The sequence below is a fragment of the Meira miltonrushii genome (assembly GCF_003144205.1).
Source record: "Meira miltonrushii strain MCA 3882 unplaced genomic scaffold FA14scaffold_5, whole genome shotgun sequence".
Classification (NCBI taxonomy): domain Eukaryota; kingdom Fungi; phylum Basidiomycota; class Exobasidiomycetes; order Exobasidiales; family Brachybasidiaceae; genus Meira; species Meira miltonrushii.
The window spans coordinates 152,651-175,666 of NW_020289947.1; the positions used below are offsets into that span (position 1 = coordinate 152,651).

The 23,016-nt window shown below is 42.9% G+C and overlaps 10 protein-coding genes across 10 annotated transcripts; 2 read left to right on the top strand and 8 right to left on the bottom strand.

Moving 5' to 3' along the window:
• Nucleotides 1-1,861: 1,861 nt before the first annotated feature.
• Nucleotides 1,862-4,086, top strand: FA14DRAFT_165710 (TFIIH basal transcription factor complex, subunit SSL1; the record flags this gene model as incomplete). Its single annotated transcript, XM_025499975.1, has 4 exons — nucleotides 1,862-1,874; nucleotides 2,567-2,689; nucleotides 2,711-3,788; nucleotides 3,837-4,086. 4 exons carry the CDS (start codon nucleotides 1,862-1,864, stop codon nucleotides 4,084-4,086), a joined length of 1,464 nt encoding a protein of 487 aa, XP_025352227.1.
• A 367-nt stretch (nucleotides 4,087-4,453) lies between these two features.
• On the bottom strand, nucleotides 4,454-4,792 carry FA14DRAFT_115997 (uncharacterized protein; the record flags this gene model as incomplete). Its single annotated transcript, XM_025496147.1, has 1 exon — nucleotides 4,454-4,792. A coding segment is annotated over one exon (339 nt), but the record flags the coding sequence as incomplete, so codon positions are not given.
• A 355-nt stretch (nucleotides 4,793-5,147) lies between these two features.
• On the bottom strand, nucleotides 5,148-6,970 carry FA14DRAFT_162266 (uncharacterized protein). Its single transcript, XM_025499504.1, has one exon. It carries the CDS (start codon nucleotides 6,773-6,775, stop codon nucleotides 5,237-5,239), a length of 1,539 nt encoding a protein of 512 aa, XP_025352229.1. The 5' UTR covers nucleotides 6,776-6,970; the 3' UTR covers nucleotides 5,148-5,236.
• Nucleotides 6,971-7,328: 358 nt separating this feature from the next.
• Nucleotides 7,329-10,780, bottom strand: FA14DRAFT_83070 (uncharacterized protein). The gene has a single exon (XM_025502959.1). The coding sequence runs from the start codon at nucleotides 10,642-10,644 to the stop codon at nucleotides 7,612-7,614; it is 3,033 nt and encodes a 1,010-aa protein (XP_025352230.1). The 5' UTR covers nucleotides 10,645-10,780; the 3' UTR covers nucleotides 7,329-7,611.
• A 1,055-nt stretch (nucleotides 10,781-11,835) lies between these two features.
• Nucleotides 11,836-14,790, bottom strand: FA14DRAFT_185886 (family 95 glycoside hydrolase). Its single transcript, XM_025501487.1, has one exon. The coding sequence runs from the start codon at nucleotides 14,420-14,422 to the stop codon at nucleotides 12,035-12,037; it is 2,388 nt and encodes a 795-aa protein (XP_025352231.1). The 5' UTR covers nucleotides 14,423-14,790; the 3' UTR covers nucleotides 11,836-12,034.
• A 103-nt stretch (nucleotides 14,791-14,893) lies between these two features.
• Nucleotides 14,894-16,136, bottom strand: FA14DRAFT_174811 (NAD(P)-binding protein). The gene has a single exon (XM_025500560.1). It carries the CDS (start codon nucleotides 15,989-15,991, stop codon nucleotides 14,954-14,956), a length of 1,038 nt encoding a protein of 345 aa, XP_025352232.1. The 5' UTR covers nucleotides 15,992-16,136; the 3' UTR covers nucleotides 14,894-14,953.
• A 408-nt stretch (nucleotides 16,137-16,544) lies between these two features.
• Nucleotides 16,545-18,477, top strand: FA14DRAFT_162267 (aldehyde dehydrogenase). Its single transcript, XM_025499505.1, has 2 exons — nucleotides 16,545-18,091; nucleotides 18,270-18,477. Exons 1-2 carry the CDS (start codon nucleotides 16,616-16,618, stop codon nucleotides 18,396-18,398), a joined length of 1,605 nt encoding a protein of 534 aa, XP_025352233.1. The 5' UTR covers nucleotides 16,545-16,615; the 3' UTR covers nucleotides 18,399-18,477.
• FA14DRAFT_83090 (uncharacterized protein) lies at nucleotides 18,338-19,724 on the bottom strand. The gene has a single exon (XM_025502961.1). The coding sequence runs from the start codon at nucleotides 19,590-19,592 to the stop codon at nucleotides 18,573-18,575; it is 1,020 nt and encodes a 339-aa protein (XP_025352234.1). The 5' UTR covers nucleotides 19,593-19,724; the 3' UTR covers nucleotides 18,338-18,572.
• Nucleotides 19,725-19,857: 133 nt separating this feature from the next.
• FA14DRAFT_181855 (uncharacterized protein) lies at nucleotides 19,858-20,761 on the bottom strand (the record flags this gene model as incomplete). The annotated part of the gene is made up of 2 exons (XM_025501143.1): nucleotides 19,858-20,584; nucleotides 20,658-20,761. The coding sequence occupies 2 exons, from the start codon at nucleotides 20,759-20,761 to the stop codon at nucleotides 19,858-19,860; spliced, it is 831 nt and encodes a 276-aa protein (XP_025352235.1).
• An 892-nt stretch (nucleotides 20,762-21,653) lies between these two features.
• FA14DRAFT_105626 (Cloroperoxidase) lies at nucleotides 21,654-22,403 on the bottom strand (the record flags this gene model as incomplete). The annotated part of the gene is made up of 1 exon (XM_025495750.1): nucleotides 21,654-22,403. A coding segment is annotated over one exon (750 nt), but the record flags the coding sequence as incomplete, so codon positions are not given.
• Between the last annotated feature and the right edge of the window lie 613 nt (nucleotides 22,404-23,016).

A 23,016-nucleotide genomic window follows, 5' to 3' on the forward strand; every position in this document is an offset into this window, starting at 1 on the left:
AGGGCTTTCAAGCAAAGAACATACTTGACGAAGACCACCCATGTCGCTGAGCTCGACACAAACTTGATTGGAGCTTGGGCCTCTATCACCAGCACCTTGAGCCCGTATCTGAACTGAAGAATTGACAATCTTTATTCTCCCTTCTTTCCTAGTCACTACGAACCTACCTTTGCCAATTCTGAATAGGTTACGGGCACCATAATATTGCTGTGAAATGATTCTAACGCATTAGATTGTTCGAGTGGTATTCTGGGGCTCATAATCTGTTCAGATTTGGCATAAAGGTAGACTTCTTTCACTCATCTTTGATAATGTGTTAGGGATCTCCATCAAATTGAAAAGGAGTAAAGGTACATGGGGTAGGTTAAACAAGACAAGGTACAATCCTATGGGTCTCACAAGCAGTAAATGTCTTGCGGAGTAATGAAAGTTTTAAAAAGTTGCTAATAACAACAACATCGTTTAAACAGCTCGGCCATTTCCTTTAGCATGCAAAACTGGCGGTAAAGGACCTCCAAGACGTTTTTCAGACTTGCGAAGATTCCAAGGTAAAAGTTTCGTCAAAGACCAATGGAAGTGAGCTTTTCCGGTTGCTCTGCCTTGTTTATCAATCGGTCCTTCACGTTGCCAATAACCCCAACCGAACAAAACAAAGAAGGCATACTTGAGTCTATTCAAACGGAAGAACAAGAAGCTAACCAACCAAATCATCAATTCCATATAGGTGAAAAAGCTTAATTTACCACCTGGTGCATTTTCTTTGATCCAACGAATTCCATCAACCCATAAACGTGCATCGCGTGGATGAGGACGGGTATCTGCTTCCATCAAAAATACGGCGAGAATACGTGCATAGATACCAATGTGAATGTGTGCTACCGTTCCCACAGCCTTGACGAAAGATGCGTTTGTCGTAACAACAGAGACATCAGTGATGGGGAAAACTTGCAAGTACAAATTTGGGCGGGTGTAGTCTTCAGGGAACAAATCTTGCGGTAAAAAGTCAATCTTGGGTACTTCGAATCCAGTAGCGATCACAATCACATCAGCATCAACGGTGATATGCTTACCGTTTGTGCCTTTCTTTTGACCACGTTTGCGTACGTTGAATGAGACTGAGTGCTCGTTGATATCTCTAACATCACCACGAATGTAATCTGCTTTGCCTTGACGGATGTGTTGAAGGGCAGAAGAGTTGACGATAGGCGTGTCTTGATAGAATCCTTGAGTAGGTGCCATCTTTTCTTCCAAATCACGGTAATGCAACTTGCGCAGAAGGAATTCGGGGATGAATGACAGATATGTTTCACGACCCAAAGGTTGGCATGCTAAGATCGTGTCAACCAAGGTGTTGCGTGGGATCATCCATTTATCACTACGTGCCAAGATAGTTGCCGATTTGGCTTTCTTCTCGACGGCCAATTCCAAAGCTTCGATACCACTTGCACCACCGCCAATGATTGCGACACGTTTGCCAACCAAGTCGACATTATCCAATTGACTTGAATGGGTGACCACGCCTTTGAAACGCTCTTGATTGGGGAGGTCCATCTTCTTTGGTGCACCACATGTTCCTGTTGCAACTACGAGACCGTCATAAACGACATTTTGTTCACCGTTGATGATCCAACGGGCATGACCGCCTTCTTTTGGATCGGTGGAAGAAGAATGACGAGTGACTGAACCAATTTTTGTGTTAAATCTGGTACGCTTTTGTAAATCATACTTTTTCCAAATCATTTTAACATTTTTCAAAATTTCATCACGTTTCGGATAACCTTTTGACCATAAAACGGCCGGGTGCCAACGATACAAGATTGAACTGATTTGTAAACCACTTGTCGAATTTACACGACTCCAAATGCCTCCTAAACGTTCTTCTGAACCTTCTTCGAAGATTGTTACTTCGAAACCATGACCGATCAAGTGGGCTGCAGTTGAGACACCAGTAACTCCTGCACCCACAATGGCAACATGGCCTAAAGGAGTTTGTTTGATATGTGAAGCTGGGATTAAAGGTGCAAATGCAAAAGCGATTGCGATTTGAATGATTTGGTAGATGAAGCTCACCACACCCAATGGGTCCAAGACCTCGAAGCCCATTTTTGCTAAAAGGATGGAAAAGAGGATGAAGGAAGTATGGAAAGAAGGATGAATGCATTACTTGCACACACAAACACACAAACTTCTCAATCGGTTTAGGCAACACAACCAAAAGCTCCTTAATTTTTCACGGCTAAGATTCCCACAAATAAAAGTGGAGGCGAAAAAGCACACAAGCAGTCAAAAACAAGATTCGCGGGCTTATTTTTTATGTTAGTTTTAATGCAACCAATGCGGTACAACCCTCCCTCCCTCGCACGGCACTTTTGTATACGCGCCGCATTGTGAAAACAACAACGACCTCACGCGCCTCTCTTGTCTGCTTAGAAATGCAATTAACACCTTCAGGCTAACTAATGCTCAAACCACTTATTGAGGCACACGACCATCACTTCGAAATCTCTCTCTCACGAGCTGCCGATCGGAATGGCTCGTGGTGAAGATGCATATGAACAAAATTCAGATCATGATTCAGATGAAGTATTATCGGATGATGCAGATGTTTATAGCGCGGCAAGGAGTGGAAGTTCAAGAAGGATAGCTGGCGGTGGTAGATCGACAACCACAAGAAGAACATCAGAAAATGGTACAACACAAAAACGAACAGGACAAGATGGTGCAACGAAAAGAGCGGCAGATATAGCTGCAAAAGCCAAAAAAACATCAGGAAATGCAAAGGATAAAGGGTACGCATGGGAAGCAACATATAAAAGAAGTTGGGATGCCGTTCGAGAAGATGCTGGAGGAAGTCTGGCAGGTGCAGTTCGTGGTTTATTGGAAGCAAGCAAGAGGAGGAGGACATTGCACGACTCAGCACCTGTACAACGTGGTATCATCCGACACTTGGTGCTCATCTTGGACTTGAGTGAAAGTATGTTGGAGAAAGATTTACGTCCTAGTAGATTTCTTTTGACATTACAATATGCACGGGAATTCGTTTCGGAATATTTTGATCAAAACCCAATCGGACAAATGAGCATCTTGGCAACCAGAGAAGGTGTTGCAGAAAGAGTGACCAGCATGAGCGGTAACACTGCCGAACATATCGAATCATTGCAATCCCGCAAATTGACACCAAAGGGTGAGCCATCGCTGCAAAATGCATTGGAAATGGCAAGAAGCAATTTAGCACACTTGCCATCAGCGAATTCTAGAGAAGTCCTGGTGATATTCGGATCACTGACGACGTGCGATCCTGGGAATATTCATGATACCGTTTCCACGCTGGCAAAGGACAACGTTCACGTCAGTATGGTATGTCTAGCTGCCGAAGTCAAAGTATGCAAAGAAATCTGTAAGCGAACGCACGGCAAATATGGAGTCTCGATCGATGAAGGACATTATCGTGATTTGTTATTCGATCACATCAATCCACCAGAGGTGGAAGCAAATGATCGAAGACGAACGACAAATCAAGATGAAGATGACGAATACGATGAAGGTGTAGATTTGATGCAAATGGGCTTCCCAGCAAGATTGCCGACGAATAATGCACCAACATTATGTGCTTGTCATAACCGACTAAAGAGTGGTGGATACGTTTGTCCTCGTTGTTTGGTCAAACTATGTGATGTTCCTACCGATTGTCCTGTTTGTGGTCTCACTGTGGTCATGAGTACCCATCTTGCCAGATCATACCATCACTTATTTCCAGTTCCAAACTATATTGCCATTGGATGGAAGCAGTTGGCAGCCGTTCTGCACATGACTTCACGAGGGAAAGATGATGCCAGGCTACAAGGTGCCAAACAAAGTGCATGCTTTGGATGTGCTGCATCTTTCGAGCCACTTCCTGACACTTATGCACTAAATTCAAACGGTGAATCGAACGCAAATGCCACCACAAATGGAGATTCAACAGAGCAACCTGCAAACGTGGCTTCAAGTGGACGATATGAATGCCCAAAATGTCGTCATCACTTTTGCCTTGAATGCGATGCATTCATTCACGAAAGCTTACATCAATGCCCTGGATGTCAATAAGACGCCCCCTTTCCCTTCGCAAACCTTTTCATCAGGGTAAATAGATGCTATTGTACAGTAGAAAGTCACAGAGATGAAGAAGAATGTATATCTAGTTTTATGACATGTTCGTGTCCATTGACATGCTTTGACCGGAAGTGCCACTTGCAACCAAAGCGCTTCTTTTGTTATTCCTTTGACGACGTTCGAGAACACGAACACGAATACGTTCACGACGAGCTTGTTCATCGACTTGTGCTTCCTTTTCAGCAGCGATTGCGGGTGCCAAATGAGATGAACGTTCAACTTCAGCACGATCACGAGCACGTTGAAGTTGAACACGAGAAGTAGAAGCGACTCCATTAACGGTTTGACGAGCACGGGCTCTTGCCATACGAGCTCTATAAAATGCAGCTTCTCTTCTTGCACGAATTTCTGCAATTCTATCCATTGCAACAAGAGTTTGTTGAACCAATTCACGATTATAACGAACAGGAACGTTTCTACGTTTTTCGAATTCTAGTGTAGAGTCAACTGTCATTTCTTTGCCTGCCGCTTTACGGAATGCTTTTGTCCAACGAACCTTACGTGGGTTACGTTTCATCTTGAAGTTCTTGTGACATTTGCTTTTGCAGAAGATCATTTGTTTGGCATCATTACGAACAAACATGATTCCTCGTCCAGGGTATACTGCTGAAGAGCAGAAGAAGCAATGTCTAATTTGCATCTTGTTTTATGTGGCGGGGGTGGATAGGTGAAAATGTGTCTTTCAATAACCTTCTTGCCGGACTAGATCCAAATGAGCGCTGCCAGACTCTTTGCCTTTTCCAAGTCGAAACAACACCGGATGGTTATGCGTGGTAAAGGAAATTGATGATGAAGAAAGGAAAGAGAGTTGGAAGAATGACAGCTTTGCTCGTACGCTGGCTGAATGCGCCTTAAATTTTGACAAATTCATCTTGCATGCGGACTTGAGAAAAATTCCCAGTCACGTGAGTAAGCGCGGGGGCAACCCATTACGCGTATGGCTTTCGGCTGCCCGAACCTCTAATTCTTGATCACCATGACAAAGCAGATAAAGAGAAAGATATATGTAAAATTGTGATGGTGTACATATGCGGGTAATGAAAATGATAAAATACAAATGATAGCACAAACAAAAACTTTTCTATCAACGACGTCTTCTAGGTCCGAGTACTTGACGAGGTCCTGACATGATTCGATCGATCAAAGTCGCATTACTCGGCATAGAATCCGAAAGACCAGATCGAGTGGTTGTAGCTGTGCCAGTATTTCTCTTCTTACAAGTGACAAATTCAACCGAATCATCGTTTCCGTCATCGTCGTCGTCATCGATGGAGATTTCAGCATGTTGTCGTCTCGCTCCTTGACGATTAGAAGGTGCAAATGACACGTTTCCACTCATCCCAGACCATGCACTACTGCTGCCTTGACGTTTGGGCGGTTGAAGCCTGTGCTCGGCTTTAATCCAGTGTGGCATAGCATAGCTCGGATCATCAAATTCGGCTTCAATGTCATCGTCAAGGATCACGACATCATTATCGTCGTCTTCCTCCTCATCCTCTTGTTTCCTGCTGCTTTCAGTCGATTCTTGTGTAAAGCTTGGCATGTCGTCAAGTTTGCTTGAAGAGGTGCTGGCATCATTGGCGGAGAGATCATCGCCTTCTCCTGATTCACGCTTCACAGAATCGCCCGTTTCCTCCTCTTTTGCTTTACCTTTAGCGATCGCGACTTGCGCAGGCAGTTCTGCTTTGAGAGCCCTAAGTTCAGCTTTAAGTGCTTTGTTCTCTGCTCGTGTCTGATCCAATTTTGTGCTGATCAGCTTGTTACGATCAGCAAGCCATTTCTTTCCCTCCTCAGAGACATGACGCATTTGTTCAGCTTCAATACGTAGTCTTTCTTGTTCTTGCATGTAAGTTGTCATCTTCTGAACTTCTAAATCGGTATCACCACGATGCTTCGCCATAAGTTGAGATGCTTGCACACGTGCTTTGGCAACTTGCCTTTGATGTTCTTGAACTTCATTCTTCATCGATTCGCGCTCTTTGGCTAAGTCAAGCTTTTTCTTTTCTAAATCTTGAAGCTCCTTCTTTGCATGACGCATAAGAACGTCTGTTTGACGTCTGGCATCGTTCATACGTTGTTCTTCTGATGCTTTTGTTTCCATGTGAGTTTGAAGCGATGCACGCATAGCATCGGCTTTTTCACGAGAAAGTTGTGCTTTCTTGCGATCATCTTCAATCTGTTTTCGATCAGATTCGATTGATTGAACAGTTTTTGACAAGGTTTCACTTGCAGCAGAAAGAGATTTGATCGCATCACGAAATTCGGCATTTTGAGCGGGCGCTTTTGTAACCTCGTTAAATAAACGAAAAATGCGATCTTCCCCACCAATCGCGGACATTGAAACATTATTGACAGCCATAACATAAGCATTTATATGTTGACGAAAGTCCATCAACTTTCCTAAAAGTGCACTTTGAGCATCTCTGGTCATATAATCATCCAATGCTTTTGCTGCAGGAGCTTGACGGACACGATCGTTACTTGTTCTTTGAATATCTTGTCTTCGTTTACGATTTTGAAGATAAACGTCTAAATCGTTCACATCACTTGGCCATAAAGGTATAGAATGTGATTCACCTAATTCCTTTTTGCAAATTGGACAACAAGCCGGACTGTTTTTCATCCTACATTCTTTCAGCCATGCATCACTGCATCCCCGGTGAAATACATGTCCGCATGACAGTGCCACTGGACGCATCCCTCGATCATCCTCCCCAAATACGTCCAAACAGATTGTACAACCCATCTTTCAGAAAAGTCCTGTTGACTATTGTGGCGAGAAGAAAAGCATTGAAAGTGGTTGTTATTGATAAAGAGGAGGTGATTGTTGGTAAAGAAAGGGGAAGTAGGAATTGCGTGTTTGCATGTAAATACGGTTTACTACATAATTGACGCCAATCACACACACACTCACACGAAAACACACAAGGCGACAAAATTGTCAGGCTTTTTCCCTTTGTCCTTTTTTGCGTACGTAACTCAAACGCCAAAACTAACCAACCTCATTTGATCATAATTACGTTTTGACGCGTTCATTTCCTTCCTTGCCCGTCTGTCCGCTTGGAAAATTCCGGCTTTGGGGCACAAAGACAAAAGGCAATATCGGAACCGTTAGTTTGATGGCGGTTATCCGACGAATGAGTGAAAATGTGATGGTCTGAGGGTTTGTCGGAACCGTTCTTTTGCGGTGCTTAATTTCATCACGTCTGTGAAAAAGCATCTTTTTGAAGCCATTTTAAAGTTGTTGGAGTACATACATTTAGGTTAACATTTGAATTATGATGATAGCAATGTTGGATGGTGATGATGAGGTTTTGATAATTGAATAATGGTATCAATGATGTGCGATTAGGAATATAGATGAGAAGAAAAAGAAAATAAATTAATTAGAAAAAAGGATGAGTAGGCGCAAATACGCTTGTAAAAAATTGTTCAATTGCTTGCATCATCAAATGCTTTTTAAACGGCAGCACGAACCATTCGAACTGTGGAAAACAATACTCCAACACCTTTTTCGATCTTATCAAGAGAATTAACACGATCTGCGTAAACTGTACTGACGACAGTCTCACCACTGCTAAAGTGTGGTGGATTATTCTTGAACACATCTTGACTTCCTCCAAGTGTTGATCCAGTAACGGATGCGGGAACAGTCGATTGACCTTGTTCGCTTCGTGGAACTTCTGTTGAACTTCGATAGGATGGCAATCTTGGTGAAAGATGAGGAGCATTGCGTGAAATAGGTGAAGAAAGACTGCTCTCATTGGTCACCATTCCTGCAGGAACGGCATTCGTCGCTCGGGTAGGAGAACTTAGGCTGTTGTATGCTTGATGGCCACCTCTTCCGCTTCCTGAACCGCCTGCTTCGCTTTGTGCTCCTGCACTACTGGGTGCGCTAGAAGCACTCACACCAATCGTGCCACCACTGCCAGGTCTATTTCGATAAGATTTATCACGTACCTGGAAAGGAACCAAATCAACTTTGATGGCATATCGTAATTCAATACCTTGACAACGAAAAGAAGGCGTCGGATCACTTCCAACACGGAACAAAGCACGTAAAACACGAACTCCTTTGTTGCCCAATTGTTCGCCTAAAACTTCTCGTAACAATGCTTGATGTTCATCTTCTTGTTCTTCAGGTCCATTTTGACCATTTGCAGATGTGTTTGTTGAACGTACCATCGTTCGTAATGCTTCCGGTTCTAGCTCTTCCACTTCAGCCATCGAAACTAATTTGCGAATATTCTTTGGCGGTTCAGAAGGTCCTGATCCAATGCAAAACGTTGTTTGAACAAGCGAAACACGAACCAAGCCGGAAAGGTTACCGATATACTGACCTCCCGATCCCAACATAGTAGATCCACTAGCCCTTGACCTTCCATCGCTACTGGAATGACTCGTTGGTGCTGTGTTTGGTCGTCTTCTTCCCAACTTGCTCGACATTGCATCTCGGATCGATTGTGCAGCGCCAGTCTTTCCGCCTGCTGTACTGCCAGACGTATGTGATGGCTCAAAGTCTTCCAAATGCGATGTTTCACTCTGTGATTGCACATGACGCAGTGAGTGCGAACTTTGCGAATTCGTCATTCCACTCAAAGCAGGATTGGAAGGATTTCTGGATAAAGATAAACTGCTTCGCATGAATCGGCTCAACATTCCTCCTGATTCATTTTCCTGGTGATCGTTGGAAGGCATTCTTTCTTCACTTTGAATTTCAGGCGTCGATTGATGGTGAACTGAACTATTTCGTGCTCTCTGCGTGGAAACAGATGATTGTCTGCTGTGGGCAGAAGAAGTGCCACCTGCGCCACCGCCTCCGCTGCTACCCTTACTCCACGTTCCTTCATCTTGTATTGGCGAAGTCGGGATGAAATCAATCGGGACGGCTGATAACAATTTCGGATCATGAGGTCGCAAGATGATCAGAACGGGAAAGAGTGAAGGCGCATGCATCGTTGCTGGGAATGGCATATGCATTTCGATGTCCAGTTGTCTCTTTACGTTCTTCGCTCCTTTTCCTGGCCATTTTGCCGATGCATGCTCGCATTGCCATCCATCACCCAAGAAAGATCCCGGTCTTGCCACCGCATTGGCAATCAAAGTGGCCGGAATGGAGAGAGGTGGTGGTTGTTCGCTTGATTGTTCCCCCAAGAAGACAAAAGGTACAGTAATTGTATCTAACACTGTAGGCTTTGAAGTCTTGCTCTTGCCGAACAATTTCTTCTTTGGCGTGCTGTCTGCACTGGGTGTACGGATTAATGAGAATTCCATCGTATAGAAACATCCAAGTCTGTACACCTCCCCAAATCCTTTTTCCATCACATCTCGAATCGTGTTTCCAACAGAGGTTGTTGTAGCTGCTAAACTTGTAAGACGACTACTTCTGCTTCGAACACTTGCAGCACTGCTTTTCAACGAATTGTTTGTACTTCGTATCAACTCCTTTTCTCGAGAAATGCTTTCGGATGAAATTTCAAATGAAGGTGGCAGTGCTACTGCTGCAACAGTTGCTTCTCCATTTACGAATCTAGTTGACATACCCAAAGGAAGATTAAAGTCAAACGGCGTCTCAAAGATAAAGTCATCCGAGCCTGCAGTTGTTGGCGAAATTCCTTCTCGCGTTCTCATCATACTGTCGTTCAATGGGATGTTTTCCCTGATTGTGAATAATTTGTGATCATGTCCTGATTCTGGCGGCATAAGTGCGACCCCATCCCACACAGCAGCTGGAGAGCCTTGACAAATGTATGCGCCCAATTTGATCTCTACATGACAACCAGCGATTGCTCGTAATCGTATTATTCCACGAATACGTGCTGCACGTCCGGAGAAGATCGGATAACCACGTTTGTCGAAAGAAGTTGCAATCACTTCAATACTGAATTGCGAGGATCCATCAGGTTGTCCAGTAGCAGATGAAGGAGGAGCAGGTCTTCCATGCGTGGTCATACTTGGCATCGCGGGTAGATTGGACTGTGATCCTGAGGCTATCGATGGTGTTCTGCTCGAATTACCACTTCGGCTACTCGATCCAGCTCTTTCTCCTGTCGTTCCCGTACTCGCGGATGCATGTTGTAGATCCATATTGGCTACCATTGGACGTAAAGCATTAGATGGTGAAGGTAAGAAAGCCGAATCAGCTGAAGGACCACTCAAATCGCGAGACAATCCATAAAATCGATTTTGCGGATAAGCCGAAGGGCCAGCGGCTATTGAAGGATGTGACGTTGCTTGAGCAGAGGATTGTGCTGCAAAGTCTGTTTGCAAAACCCCAGGAGAAGGCGCTTGGTGAGATGGATGAAGATGTTGCGAAGTAGAAGCTGAAGGATTTCTTTGATTACCGCCGTGCATCTGCTCAGCTGCACGTCTATCGTCTGTAGTGTAGGCCATACCTATTTGATCTGAATATTGATCTGGTTGGTGGTAATGATTTCCTTCGCTTATTGAACTCTCTCCTGATCCTCCGCCGGCCGAAGCCGCATTGGACATTTTTGGCGGCGGCTATAATTTCTTCTTGGATCGGAAATGATTGTCTCGGTTTTGCGCAATGGAAGGGATGTACTTCTGCCCCACCGCAGATATATCAAAAGCGCACCAGGCTCCTTTCGAGAAATGGATGAAGTTGAAATTGTTGGTAAGAATGAGATGAGGTTGGATCGAGTTAATTTATTGCAATCATGCTTTTGTGCTGACTGGGCAGGATAGATTGTATCGAGTGAAGAAATAAAGCGAATGCCGAATTAATTCCGTCTCGGATTGTATCAAGGTGATGTAAGCGAATGATGGCGTGTTGAGTTTGTTGCCATCCGTTTAAGAAAGATAGAATGTGAAATGCTCGGTCTCTCTCGACTGTATAGAAGGATGAATGAATTGCTGCCCTGAAAATGATGTGAATTTATTTTAGTTGTTATTGTTGCGGAGCGTAGGCAACCGCTGCCGAAATACATTCTCCAGATCAGTGTAAATACAACCAAGACGCGGTTCCTATTATGAGGCATGTCAAGACTTTATCAAACAGATGCAATTATCCATTTTACGCTAAAACTATAATGTGTATTCATTTATAATTAACTTTATATAGTATGTCTGTGTGTGTGTGTGTGCTGAGTGTACTCTCTCTCTCTCTCTCTTAACTTACTTCCAGTGATCGTCGTTCAACATTTAGCGGCACTTTGGCCCGCATCACTGCTGTATACGTGCCTTGCATGGAGAAGAGTAGCGAGGTCGGATGATTTTTATGATTTGCGGGCATGTATCCAATCTTTACAAGGCTCCGAAGAAGTCAACAACAATAGTCTATTGTGTAGGTGAAAATCATTTTCTCTTGCATGGATTGTGTGTACCTCACTCTTTACCATAATCGGATAAAACTGCAAATAAAAGATCGTATGCAGAACGGTTAATATATGATGCCATCTTTTATAAAAAGAACGCGCGGCGAGGCGCCGACGCAGGGCAAGAAAGGCAGATAGCTTCTTCATACGGAATTCTTTTTTTATTTTGCACAGATTAAATGTCAACTTCCCCCAAAGTGCCTGTAGGACTCGGAACCGATGTAAGAAAAGGATTAATGCAGTCAAGACGCGCGAATGACACGATTATCTTTAAATTCTGTGGCTGGCCAACCAACGGACACGCGAGAATGGATCCACTCAATCAAATACGGCTCAGGAATCTATCCAAAACAAATACAAACAAATAATTTCTCAGCCTGACACTACTATCGAACGGAGATATTTCATCAAATAAAATGCTTTTTTATGAAGAACAAATAGAAAGAATTCCACAGAAGGAAAAGGATTTTCTTTTTTCCGCACGTTGTTAGCGTTCGGCAAATTCGCCGTACGTGTATCCAGACATGCAGGCTTAAAATGCACATTTAAGCCAAGGTAACTGTATAAGTTTGACCTTTAGTCGTCTGCAAAGGAGCAGTATAATCATTTCCATTAACTTTGATATTCGTTCCGTTTGTCAATCGAAGGCTTAATTCGTTACCCAAATTAGATGTAATGGTTGCTTGTTTAAGTGATGCATTTTGATCCCAAGACATATCAACTGAGAATCCTTGACGGGCTAATAATCCTTTGAAACTTCCACCACTCGTTGAAACGTTTGCTGGTAATGCTGGCAAAAGATGAATAATGCCTGTATGTGATTGTAATAACATTTCTTGAATCGTAGAAAGATAACCAAAGTTTCCATCAATTTGGAAAGGTGAACCTGGACCTGAATCAGAATTCCAAAGGTTACTCAATAAGAATGTCTTTAATGTTTCTTGTGAATTTGCCCATGCGGCAACACCATCAAACAAACGTGCATAACAACTTGCAACCCATGTTCTTGACCATCCATTTGCACCTCCTCCGTTTGCCATTCGATTATCGAGTAATTTACGTGCTCCTTCAGCAAGTGTGTCATTGATCAAAGGTGAGAATTGCTTACCAGGATGCAAACCCCACAAAGGAGAGATATGCGTAATTCCGGGAGTTGTATCAACGTATTCTTCACGCCATTCAAGAATTTGACCATAAGAGCCAAGGAAGTTGGGTCGTAATTTGCTTTGCATGTCACGGGCATGAGTGGCATTCGTGTTGTTTGGATCGCCTAAACGTTGATAAGCTTCATCAATATCAGCGTACATTTGCCACAACAATTGATTGTCCATAGCAGGAGCGATATCCATTCCTTCGTTTTGATATCCTGGCTTATCACCATTTGCTGGAATGTTGAAACCATTTTCGGGTGATAAAGAAGGACCGGTAACCATATTACCGTCATATTCGAACAAGAAGCTATCATAGAATGCAGAAGTGTCCAAAAGGAAAGGTAATCCTCTGTTCTTCAAGAAATCCAAATCGTTGGTAAATCGAACGTGTTCCATAATATGTGTTGACAACCATGGTGCGCTCATTGGCCAGAGAGTGTACCTTGTTCCATTATCGACCGGAGCTGCGTCACCCCAAAGGTCAAGATTATGATGGAAAACGATACCACTCTCAATTCCATACATATCTTTTGCCATCTGATCTCCACGAGGACGTGCTACGTCCATTAAATCAAACAAGCTGATTTGTGTATCAGCGGCCATGTTACCTGCTCCTACTGCCCAATAATTCATTTCAAGATTGATGTTCACGGTGAATCTTCCACCCCAAGCTGCCGTAAGTTCATCAAGCCAGAGACCTACTAAATTCGCAGGAAGGGATTTGGTACCTTGACGAGAAGAAGAGATCATTAAATGACGTCCAAAGTTGTACACCAAAGTCATCAATTCGTTATCATCATTTTCTGCACTTTTGAATGCAGTCAATCTTTGATCAGTGGGACTTTGTGCGAGAGAAGTGTTTGAAGTAGTTCCTAGGTCCATTGTAACAGCACTGGCTATCTTTGAATGATCTTGAACGGCATTGCTAAAGATTGTGTTCCAGCCTTTGGAGACAGCTGCATCCAAGACTGTATCTGTTTGACCTTTGTAATCAGATTGACGATAAGTAGTTTCGATGTCCATAAAGATATCCAAAGTCTTTACGTTGGTAACGGTCAAATTGCTTGATTTTGCACTGACTGAGCCTTGATCAACGACGACACGACCTTGCATGGCAAAGTCCAATCCACCAGGTTGTGAATTACTGCCAGAATACGTCAACAAGACGTTCTTGCCACCGTCTGTGGTTGCAGTTGAATTGTAAATGTTTGCTGCACGACTGAATGAAACATTTGCGCTAAATGGTTGATCGGATGCAATTCTCATTGCCATCACTCCGTCTGGGTAGCTTGCAATAGCTATACGACTAATTTGAGCTCCCGAGTAAGTGTAATTGGTACCCGTGATTCCATTGATTGTGTCTAACCAACGAACATAGTTTGACATTCCACTTTGTTCTTGTCCCATATCAACGTTTAAGAAACCAGCGTTTTGGTATCTACCCGGTTCGTCATCTTCAGGTACCATATTTCTTAAACCGTCATTACCTGCTTCAAACCATTTATTATCCACGATTTCACTTCGAACACGTTGCCATGAACCTTTTGCATTTGGATTTACGCGATTAACAAAGTTTGAATTCCAAGTTGAATCTTCGTTTAAAATTAATTGTTCGGCAGGTGTACCGTACATTCCTAAACCTAATCTACCATTTCCGATCGGTAAAGTTTCCGTGAATTGTGTTGCAGGAGAAGTGTAATGTAAAAATGTTTTACCGTCAAATGTTTGACATCTTGCCGTTGTTATGGACAGCAAGACGAGGGAGAGAATGTTGAACAACATGATTAAACTGTGATTTGTTCCCAAGTGAGGTTAGCATTCGATATCCTTTCTCCTCAGGCATGCTATATATACCATTTCATACGATCGATCACCAATACCCTCCCCACATCTTTTGTTACGACATCATGTGCGTAGCTCCGGCAATCTTTTCAACGATCACGATAAATTGAACCATGTTCTTTTGTTAGCCTACATTCTCCACACAGCTAGCTGTCTAAGATCGGTGTTATGGAAAACAAACAAAGCACTTGCATAGATTTGCGTGTGTGGTATGATGCGCTGCGCTAAATCCCAAATCGAAAGAAGCAGGTTCCATTGGTTTAGCGTTAATGCTTCTCAACGGAAATCTGTCAAATCTTTTCGCTAGCATTTCCCCGGAAGCTAAAAAAGAGTGAGCCGCGGAAGTGGTACTTCCTTTATTAAATCTTAATTCTTAAGCATGTGGCAAAGGTGAGGTCATGATTGAAAGTTAGATCAAGAATTGTCAAAAGATGAGCGAATATACAAACAAGGCCATGTGTACCTAACTATTTAAGCGTGTCCCAACTGTGCAGCCGAAGGTCTCGAGGGGTAAGATCCATCTCCGCCAGCGGTTGATTGAATAAAATCTCTAACGAATTGTGGATGTGCCTTGATGGAAGGAGTCAAGTTGTTCATGAAAGGAGTTAAGATGATACGTGTTTCTTGTGCTTCAAATGCATCAACGAGTAAAGAAGCAACGTAGTCTGGCTCCAACAAGGGTCCTAAAAATCGTCCAATAGGTCCAACGTTGAATGTTTCAAATAATCCAGTTTTAGTATGACCAATAATAGCAATCGATGTTCGCACGTTTGGAGTTTTATACATCTTTTGCATTTCGTAATATAGACTCTCTTGCATTCCAACCAACCCATGCTTCGTTGCAACATAATCACTTTGATGACAAATACCAACGTATCCCATTGTGGAAGCAACGCTTAGGAAATGTCCACGTTTACGTTTGACCATTGCGGGTAAGAAAAGCATTGCGGTATAAAAGTGTGATTTGAGATTAACATCGATCATCGAATCAACCTTCTTACGATCCAAATCCAAAATTAGCGATTTATTGTTCAATCCTGCAATATTCGCAACCATTGTAACATCTTGTCCGTTATAGTCCTTTCGGATTTGATCACGTAGTTGTTCCAGTGCTTCATAATTGCCGATATCACATTTATAAGCACGAATGTTTGGATGCGTAGGTTTAAAGTTTACGATATCAATAGCCACAACTTGACAACCTTTCTTTGCCAATTGTTCGGCCGTTTGTTTACCAATTCCTTGTGCTCCTCCGGTGATCAAAGCCAATTCTTGATTCCAGGTCTGTGCATTTAAACGTTTTTGTGGAATCAAGCCATTTCTCCATCGATTACTAAACCATTTACCGAATCGAAGTGCTAAGAAGATATATGCAGTAGTCAAGAGTCCATCACGTGGTGGAAGTTGTTTTGCTTCATAGGATCGATAGCCAACATAGCCCAACAATGCGATCGGATGCAAAACAGTAGCTGCCAAAGTGTTTACGATTGTATCAATGCTTAAGCCCATGATTGCTGATGATGGTGTTTTGTGGGAGATGTTTTCTTGGATTGAATACAGGATTATAAGGGATAGCTACCAATCGCAGCTTCAACCTTATTCAAGAAGAAAAGAATATTTCTCAATTACGCCTACTAAAGCCGGTCAGTGTAGGATCCGAATGTGACAATCTTCTTCATGAAACAAAAAAAAAGCAACCGTTGCGGTCAGATCAGGATATGTAACCCGGCTCGTTATTCAACCGGATTGAATTTCCCCACGGGGAATAAAGGCGGTTAAAGCGCGCACGCCCAGGCAGTCAACGGTTTCTCTCTATCGTGCTCAGACAGACGTGCCCAAACAATTCCCGCACTAAAACAGATAATACCTTTTTAGCATCAACAACCTCGGCTATCGGTCTAGGCAGAATTGGGAAACGGATCAACGGTTCAGTAGTGATCCGAATTGTGTGATGTTTGCGCTTAAGCCACTTTTAATCAAATTTTAGTGCATCCTTTTTTGATTGTGGGGTGATAAAATTTGATCTTTGAATGATATATTCTGAAGAATGTATTGTGTGGCGAATTAAAACAAAAGCTTCCTACCTTTCTTACCATCATCTGACAAGAAAGACAAGTTCAAACACTCGTCATCATGCCAGCCGCACCAGCAGATTTAGTTCATAACACACCAGAAGAAATCACAGAAGCTCATAGAGCTTTACGTGAGTCCTTCGCAAGTGGAATCACGTACGATGTCGGATTCCGCAAACATCAATTAAAGCAATTGTCATTCTTACTGAACGATAATGTCGATGCTATCTCTGATGCGATCGCAAAGGATCTCGGAAGATGCAAATTCGAATCAGTGTTTGCAGAAATCATGTTAACTACAAATTCCGTTTTGGACGCTCATAATCAATGTGAAAAATGGGCAAAAGATGAAAAGATTTGGTCAGGCGCAATTTGGGCACTTCATCATCCAACTGTACGTAAAGATCCAAAAGGAACAGTGCTAGTTATTGGAGCTTGGAATTATCCAATTTCCGTTCAAATCGGTCCAATGATCGGTGCTTTGGCTGCAGGTTGCACTGTTATCCTTAAACCATCTGAAGTCGCCGCCCATTCTGCTCGTTTGTTGGCTGAATTGTGGCCCAAATACATGGATCCACGTATGTCAAGAGTGATCAATGGAGCCATTCCAGAAACTACACAATTGTTGGATTTGCAATGGGAACATATCATGTATACCGGAAACGGAACCGTTGGCAGAATCGTTGCTGAAAAAGCAGCTAAATATCTTTGCCCAACTACTTTAGAATTAGGTGGAAAATCACCTGTCGTCGTTGATGATGATGCAGATTTCAATATCGCAGCTCATCGTATCCTTTGGGCAAAGGTTGTCAACGTTGGTCAAACATGCATTGCACCTGATTATGTTTTAGTAACAAAGAATAGTCAAGATAAACTTTTGGACGCAATGAAAAAGGTTGTCAAAGAATATTTCCCTAATGGTAATCGTGAATCACCCGATTTTGGTAGAGTGGTCAACGATCGTCAATTTAAACGTTTAGCCGGTATCCTAGACCGCACAAAAGCAAACGTAGCGATCGGTGGACATTTTGAAGCTCCTGAACGTTATATGGATTTGACTGTTTTACAAAACGTTCAACCTGGTGATGCAGCCATGGAAGGTGAAATCTTTGGTCCAATCTTGCCTATTATGAGCGTACCTAACGTTCAAGGTGCTGTCGATTATATCAATGCAAATGATCGTCCATTAGCCACATACGTCTTTGGATCAAAGAACACCACCAACGAAATTATCAAAAAGACCCGTTCAGGTGGTTTAGTTGAAGGAGACCTTCTATTACAATACGTTGTAGAGGACTTGCCGTTCGGAGGCAGCTCAAAATCCGGATATGGTAACTACCATGGAAAGGCTGGCTTCGACACATTCACCCATAGCCGTGGTTGTGTTCATGCTCCATCAAGAGGAATGATGGGTCAAATTGCCGAAAAAGCTCTTTCCACACGTTATCCTCCTTATAAAGATAGCAACTTAAACTTTATGCGTTTATTGATGGGTAAATCTCCAAACTTTTCACGCCCCGAAAAGTCTTACAGTAAGGTGAGTAATTGATGTGGGCCTCAAAACCCTCTCTGTTTGAATGCTGACACAGTCGACTGACGTTCCAGGCTTAAAATTCTTTCCATTCTCTTTTTCTAACGACGATACCATATTCTTCTTTATACCTGATCTTTTATAATTCACATCTTTTCTCCGAAAATCGATTTTCTCAAAACAGTCCTCTTCTTCAAGCGGCTTTGGCATCGGTAAATTATCGGCTTTGATCTTCCTTTTGGCTGCAATTGCATTCACAAGACCTGATAGCCTAAATCACTTCATTGCACAATTACCAAAGATCAAGTCGTAACTGGGAGAGGACGTAAAACAAAAATGGTGGATATCTAATGCTCTTTTCTGCTTCATATCTCATCTTTCTTTCATTTCACTTTTCATTTATTAATTCATACGATTTCTCTCAAGATCAAGGGTTAAATAGAGGTATCATCTATTGAGCGGGAGGGTGTGAATTAGATTTCTGTCATCATTTCTCAACATTGCCCAAAGACGGTAACGGTTGGGAGGCTTCTTGAGGATCATGATCCAGCTTCTGGATTAATGTCAATAACTTTGGCGGACGAAGATTGCGCTGTGGAACAGATGAATGTTCTAGAATCGGACGTTTCCAGTTGACCAAATAAGAGGTTGCTAAAACCGGAGCATATGCGGCTCTTACGAAAGCTTTCCAGACGACAGGCGGAAATCCTTCAGGTTTAGAAGGTGGTAATTCAGGATCATCAAGAGGAACATTATCATCTTCAGATGATCCTCCTCTTGGCTTGAATAAAGGCGTTTGACTGATTGGTTGTGATCGTGCTCTTTCACTTTCTTCCAGACTCCAACGCATTGCTTTTTCCGTCTTTCCTAACGATTCAGGATCTGACGCTTGGGCCCACAGCTCGTCCAAAAGATTTGGGTGACATTTCCGAATAAGATCAAATTGAGGAGATGTTTTGGGATCGTACTGTTGCCCCTCGATGACACTATGATGAATGTATTCATGTGTGTTACTTTGATCAAGTGTGTTACGCCAAACTGCCGTCTTGGTTAACTTCTTCGGAATACTCCATCCCTTGAAATTTCTCGTCTCTTGTAACATGATTGCAGTTCTTGATGGATGTTCAGGTTGTTTTGCCCATGGTAGTCTGAAATCCTGCAAAGAACGTGCTAAATTAATATCGATGTTCAACAAAGGAGCTTCTCCGTTTGGTCTATCAACCAATTGAGAAATCATCCATGCAAACGTGATATCACTTAAACCATGCCAAGGATGTCCACCACCAACATCAGAATGTGAACCTTGAAACCAAACTTGTTTTAATTCTTGCCCTTTTCGCATTTCTGCATCAGCGGGTAATTCTGCTTTTGGTAAACTCCAAATCGTAGGTAAGAAATCTTTTCGATCTTCACCTAACGAAATCGCATGGAATGCATGTCGAACGTTCGGCGCCAGCATTGGATCAAAGAAACTGTAGTACTGCATCTTTTGCGGGTTCAAGAACATACCCGGGACCCCCAACGAACCGACGGTGTCCCAAACGTGACATTTTTGGGTTTCCTTGAGTTCCTGGTCATCTTCCCTCGCGTACCTAGTCTACTTCCTTCTCGTAACATATATTCTATTCCTTGTTAAATACATCTTTGCCACCTTAACGATTCTGATCTTATTCTGAATGGCTATATAAAGAACCTTGTAAATACAACTTCAGACACAGAAATGCATCGATCCTAACTATTTCTTGCTTATTCAATAACCGGATAGTTAGAACTCAAACGCCCACGATTTCGATCTTTGGAGGGAGAATTTGCGGTGAACGTTTGATGATTGCTTCTTCTGATTCTACATACTCCGCTTGAATCGGAATGGTGGCCGGTTGAACTATGGAAGGGTCAACAGTCTGTTCCATTGATTCGTCTGCCTTTTGTTCGTCTTTCGCATCTGGTATAGATGCAAGTTGAATCTTTGAATTGTTCATTGCACTAAACATTGCATTTGCGCTTGGCCATCTGTTCAATTCTTGGAAAACAGTCTCTTCTGCTTTCGTGATTGTACTTGGATCAGAAGGATTACGATTATTGAATGCATGCCATAATGTATTCAACGAAGTACTACGTTCTTGCTTTGAGAGGATACCGATATAATTCACAAATGCTGCCAATGTACGTGCAGTATAAGCACCTCTAGAAAATCCAAAGAAGAATAGTTCATCTCCTTCTTGGTAATTATCAACGATGAACGAATAGGCTTCCATTACTTTAAGATCTAATGATGTACCTGTTGCACCTTCGAATAAACGTTGAAAGATATACGGTGTAGCACCGATCCCATCTTGATAAAAGACTGTTTGAGGCATTGGTGGTGCGTCTGAATCTGTAACGGCAGCATTTGGCAAGATACATTGACTCAGAAGGGCCACATTTGTGAACCATGTTGTGTTTGTTGCCGTTGAAATACCTGTGCTTGTAAAGACTGAATCCACTGCGCCTCTCTTTTGCCTGAAAGAAGGAAGGGGGAGGTGATCGTCAGTCAGCGAGACGTTGCAATGCTATCGGTACGTCTCATACACACCAAGTACCATCACATAAGATGATGATCCTTTGCGGTGCCCTTCTTGTATATGGCACATGAACATTATCATGTCCTTCTGGCAGCGGATCTTGCACCGTCGTCATACTTTCGGGTCGGGGATCATGACAGAGAAAAGAGAAGAAGATTTTGCTAAGCAAAGTCGAAGCCTTCCACCCTTCTTTTCAGCCATCATGCACGTATTGAGGATAGCATGGTGTACATACGTCAATCAAAAGATAGTCTCACTGCATACATGCACAAAACGATCATCACCTTCATAGGGGCTTCCCGCACTTTTTTGTTCTTAGTGTGCACTTTTACTCCACCACCTGTAACAAACAACAAATTAAGGTTTGACGCCCTATCCATCCGTTGGTGTAATGTCAACGGGTGAGCGGATGGGCGCATAAAGAGTGTTTTAGTCTGTGCAGCTACAGAACATGGCATAAGGCGTACCTCACTTGGTAAATGACTACAGCAGCTATCACACACGATCATCACTCATTGGCCAGATTTGAATTGAATTGATTGGACAGGGAGCTGCAACGTGCTGCGCTTCTACCTTTTTATATTTAGAGAAGGGAAGGGTATTAGAGAAAGAAAGCGAATATATATCTAAATGAGTAAGTCACGACCAAACTTCAATGCACGAGAAGCAATGGTTTGACCGGTAGATTTACCGGTTGGCTTTGTTGTTTGAGCGTAGTATTGACCTTTTCTGGTTACACCAGAACCTGAACCTTGGTTTGCGTCACTTCCGGGTGGCAAGTCACTTACTGTACCACCTGCACCTTTTGTGTTGTTATTTGATTTTCCGGCTTGATCGTACAAGTCAGTGTTGCAGTTTGATTGATGCAAGACTGGTTTGAGTAATTGCTCAACAATTTCTGAGACACCTTGGATTTCAGGTGCAATAGCACTTGGACCAGCAGTGGACAAGAGAGTAAGCGCAAAGCAACCAACATCTGCAGGTGCGGTTGGAATGTTAAGGTTCTGGATTGGGACATAGCGACCGTTTACGTTTCTACCTGGAACTTGAGGCTTGAATAAGAACAAAGAACCAATATCGCCAAGAAGATCGACGAGAGAATAAGAGTTTGGAATTCTGTACCAATTCTCAGGGAAAGCTTCATCGAGGTAGAAAGGTGCAATGTTCTTATAATCTGGAACGTCTGGGTTTGTACCGTTTGGAAGTGGACGAGACAAAAGTGCTCTTGTAGCATAAATAACTGCAAAGTCACCACCGAAAGCAAATTCAGGGTTTGTATTACGGCTTTCGTCAACGGCGTCTGCAGCGTTACGTTTCATAGCCTCGATTGTGAATAAGCCATCTCCGTAGGTGTTTGCATCACTGACCAATTTGTCCCAACGTGTCAAGTTCAAGCTATGGTTGTCACCAAAGTAAGCATCACCACGACTGATCGAAGCATCCAATTCGAACAAACCGTGACGGTCGATACCATAAGCGGGACCAATGGTGTTTGGTACACGAGAATCTTGTCCACCGATAGAGTATTTACCCGTGATTGGATCACCACCTGACAATAATCCTAATGCGGAAAGGAAGACTGCAATATCGAAAGACATTGAATAAGCAGTTTGAATTGCATTTGCAGCTTCAGCAAAGCTTGTGATACCATCTCTACTCAAATAACCGTGATTTGCCAAAGTGTTCAAAGTTGGACAATCACCACGGACGTCAGTCTTGCCTGGTGCTTGATATTGATGTTGTGGATCGTTACCTGGAATAGCTTTCAAACCAAATTCTTGTGGAGTTGGAACATCGATGTATTGTAAAGCACCCGAAAGTGGAGCCAAGATACCACCGATCAAACCACGTTCTTCAACGTGACGTTTATGAGCTTTTGGAGTCAAGACAGCAGCATCAATATCTGCATCTTCTTCACGTTCGTCCAATCTACGACGAATATGTTGATAAACTTGATTTTGATGATCTTCACTTCTAGGTGTCAAAGCGCCCAATCCAACACCGGACAAAATACCCGAGACAGGGCCCAAGAGTGGTGGATCGTTACCGTCATTACCTGGTGCTAATGGATCATCTGCACGCTTGACAACGTATTCATCTGGGTTAGGCATACCTTCACCACGGAAATAACGTTCAGATAATTCTGGATCGGCCAGGCCTCGTCGGGCCAGCTCGCCGAATGGGCAAGCGGCACCGACCAAATTGGCGGCCACACTGGAAAGAGCAAGTGATAGAATCGTCAAACGCATCTTGGATGGTTTGATTTGGGGATAAGGGAGTGGGGGGGTTGTTTGGGATGAAAAGATGGTTGTGGATTGGACAATAGCTTGTTTATATACACATTACAACCACAACGGGTGTAAGAGCACA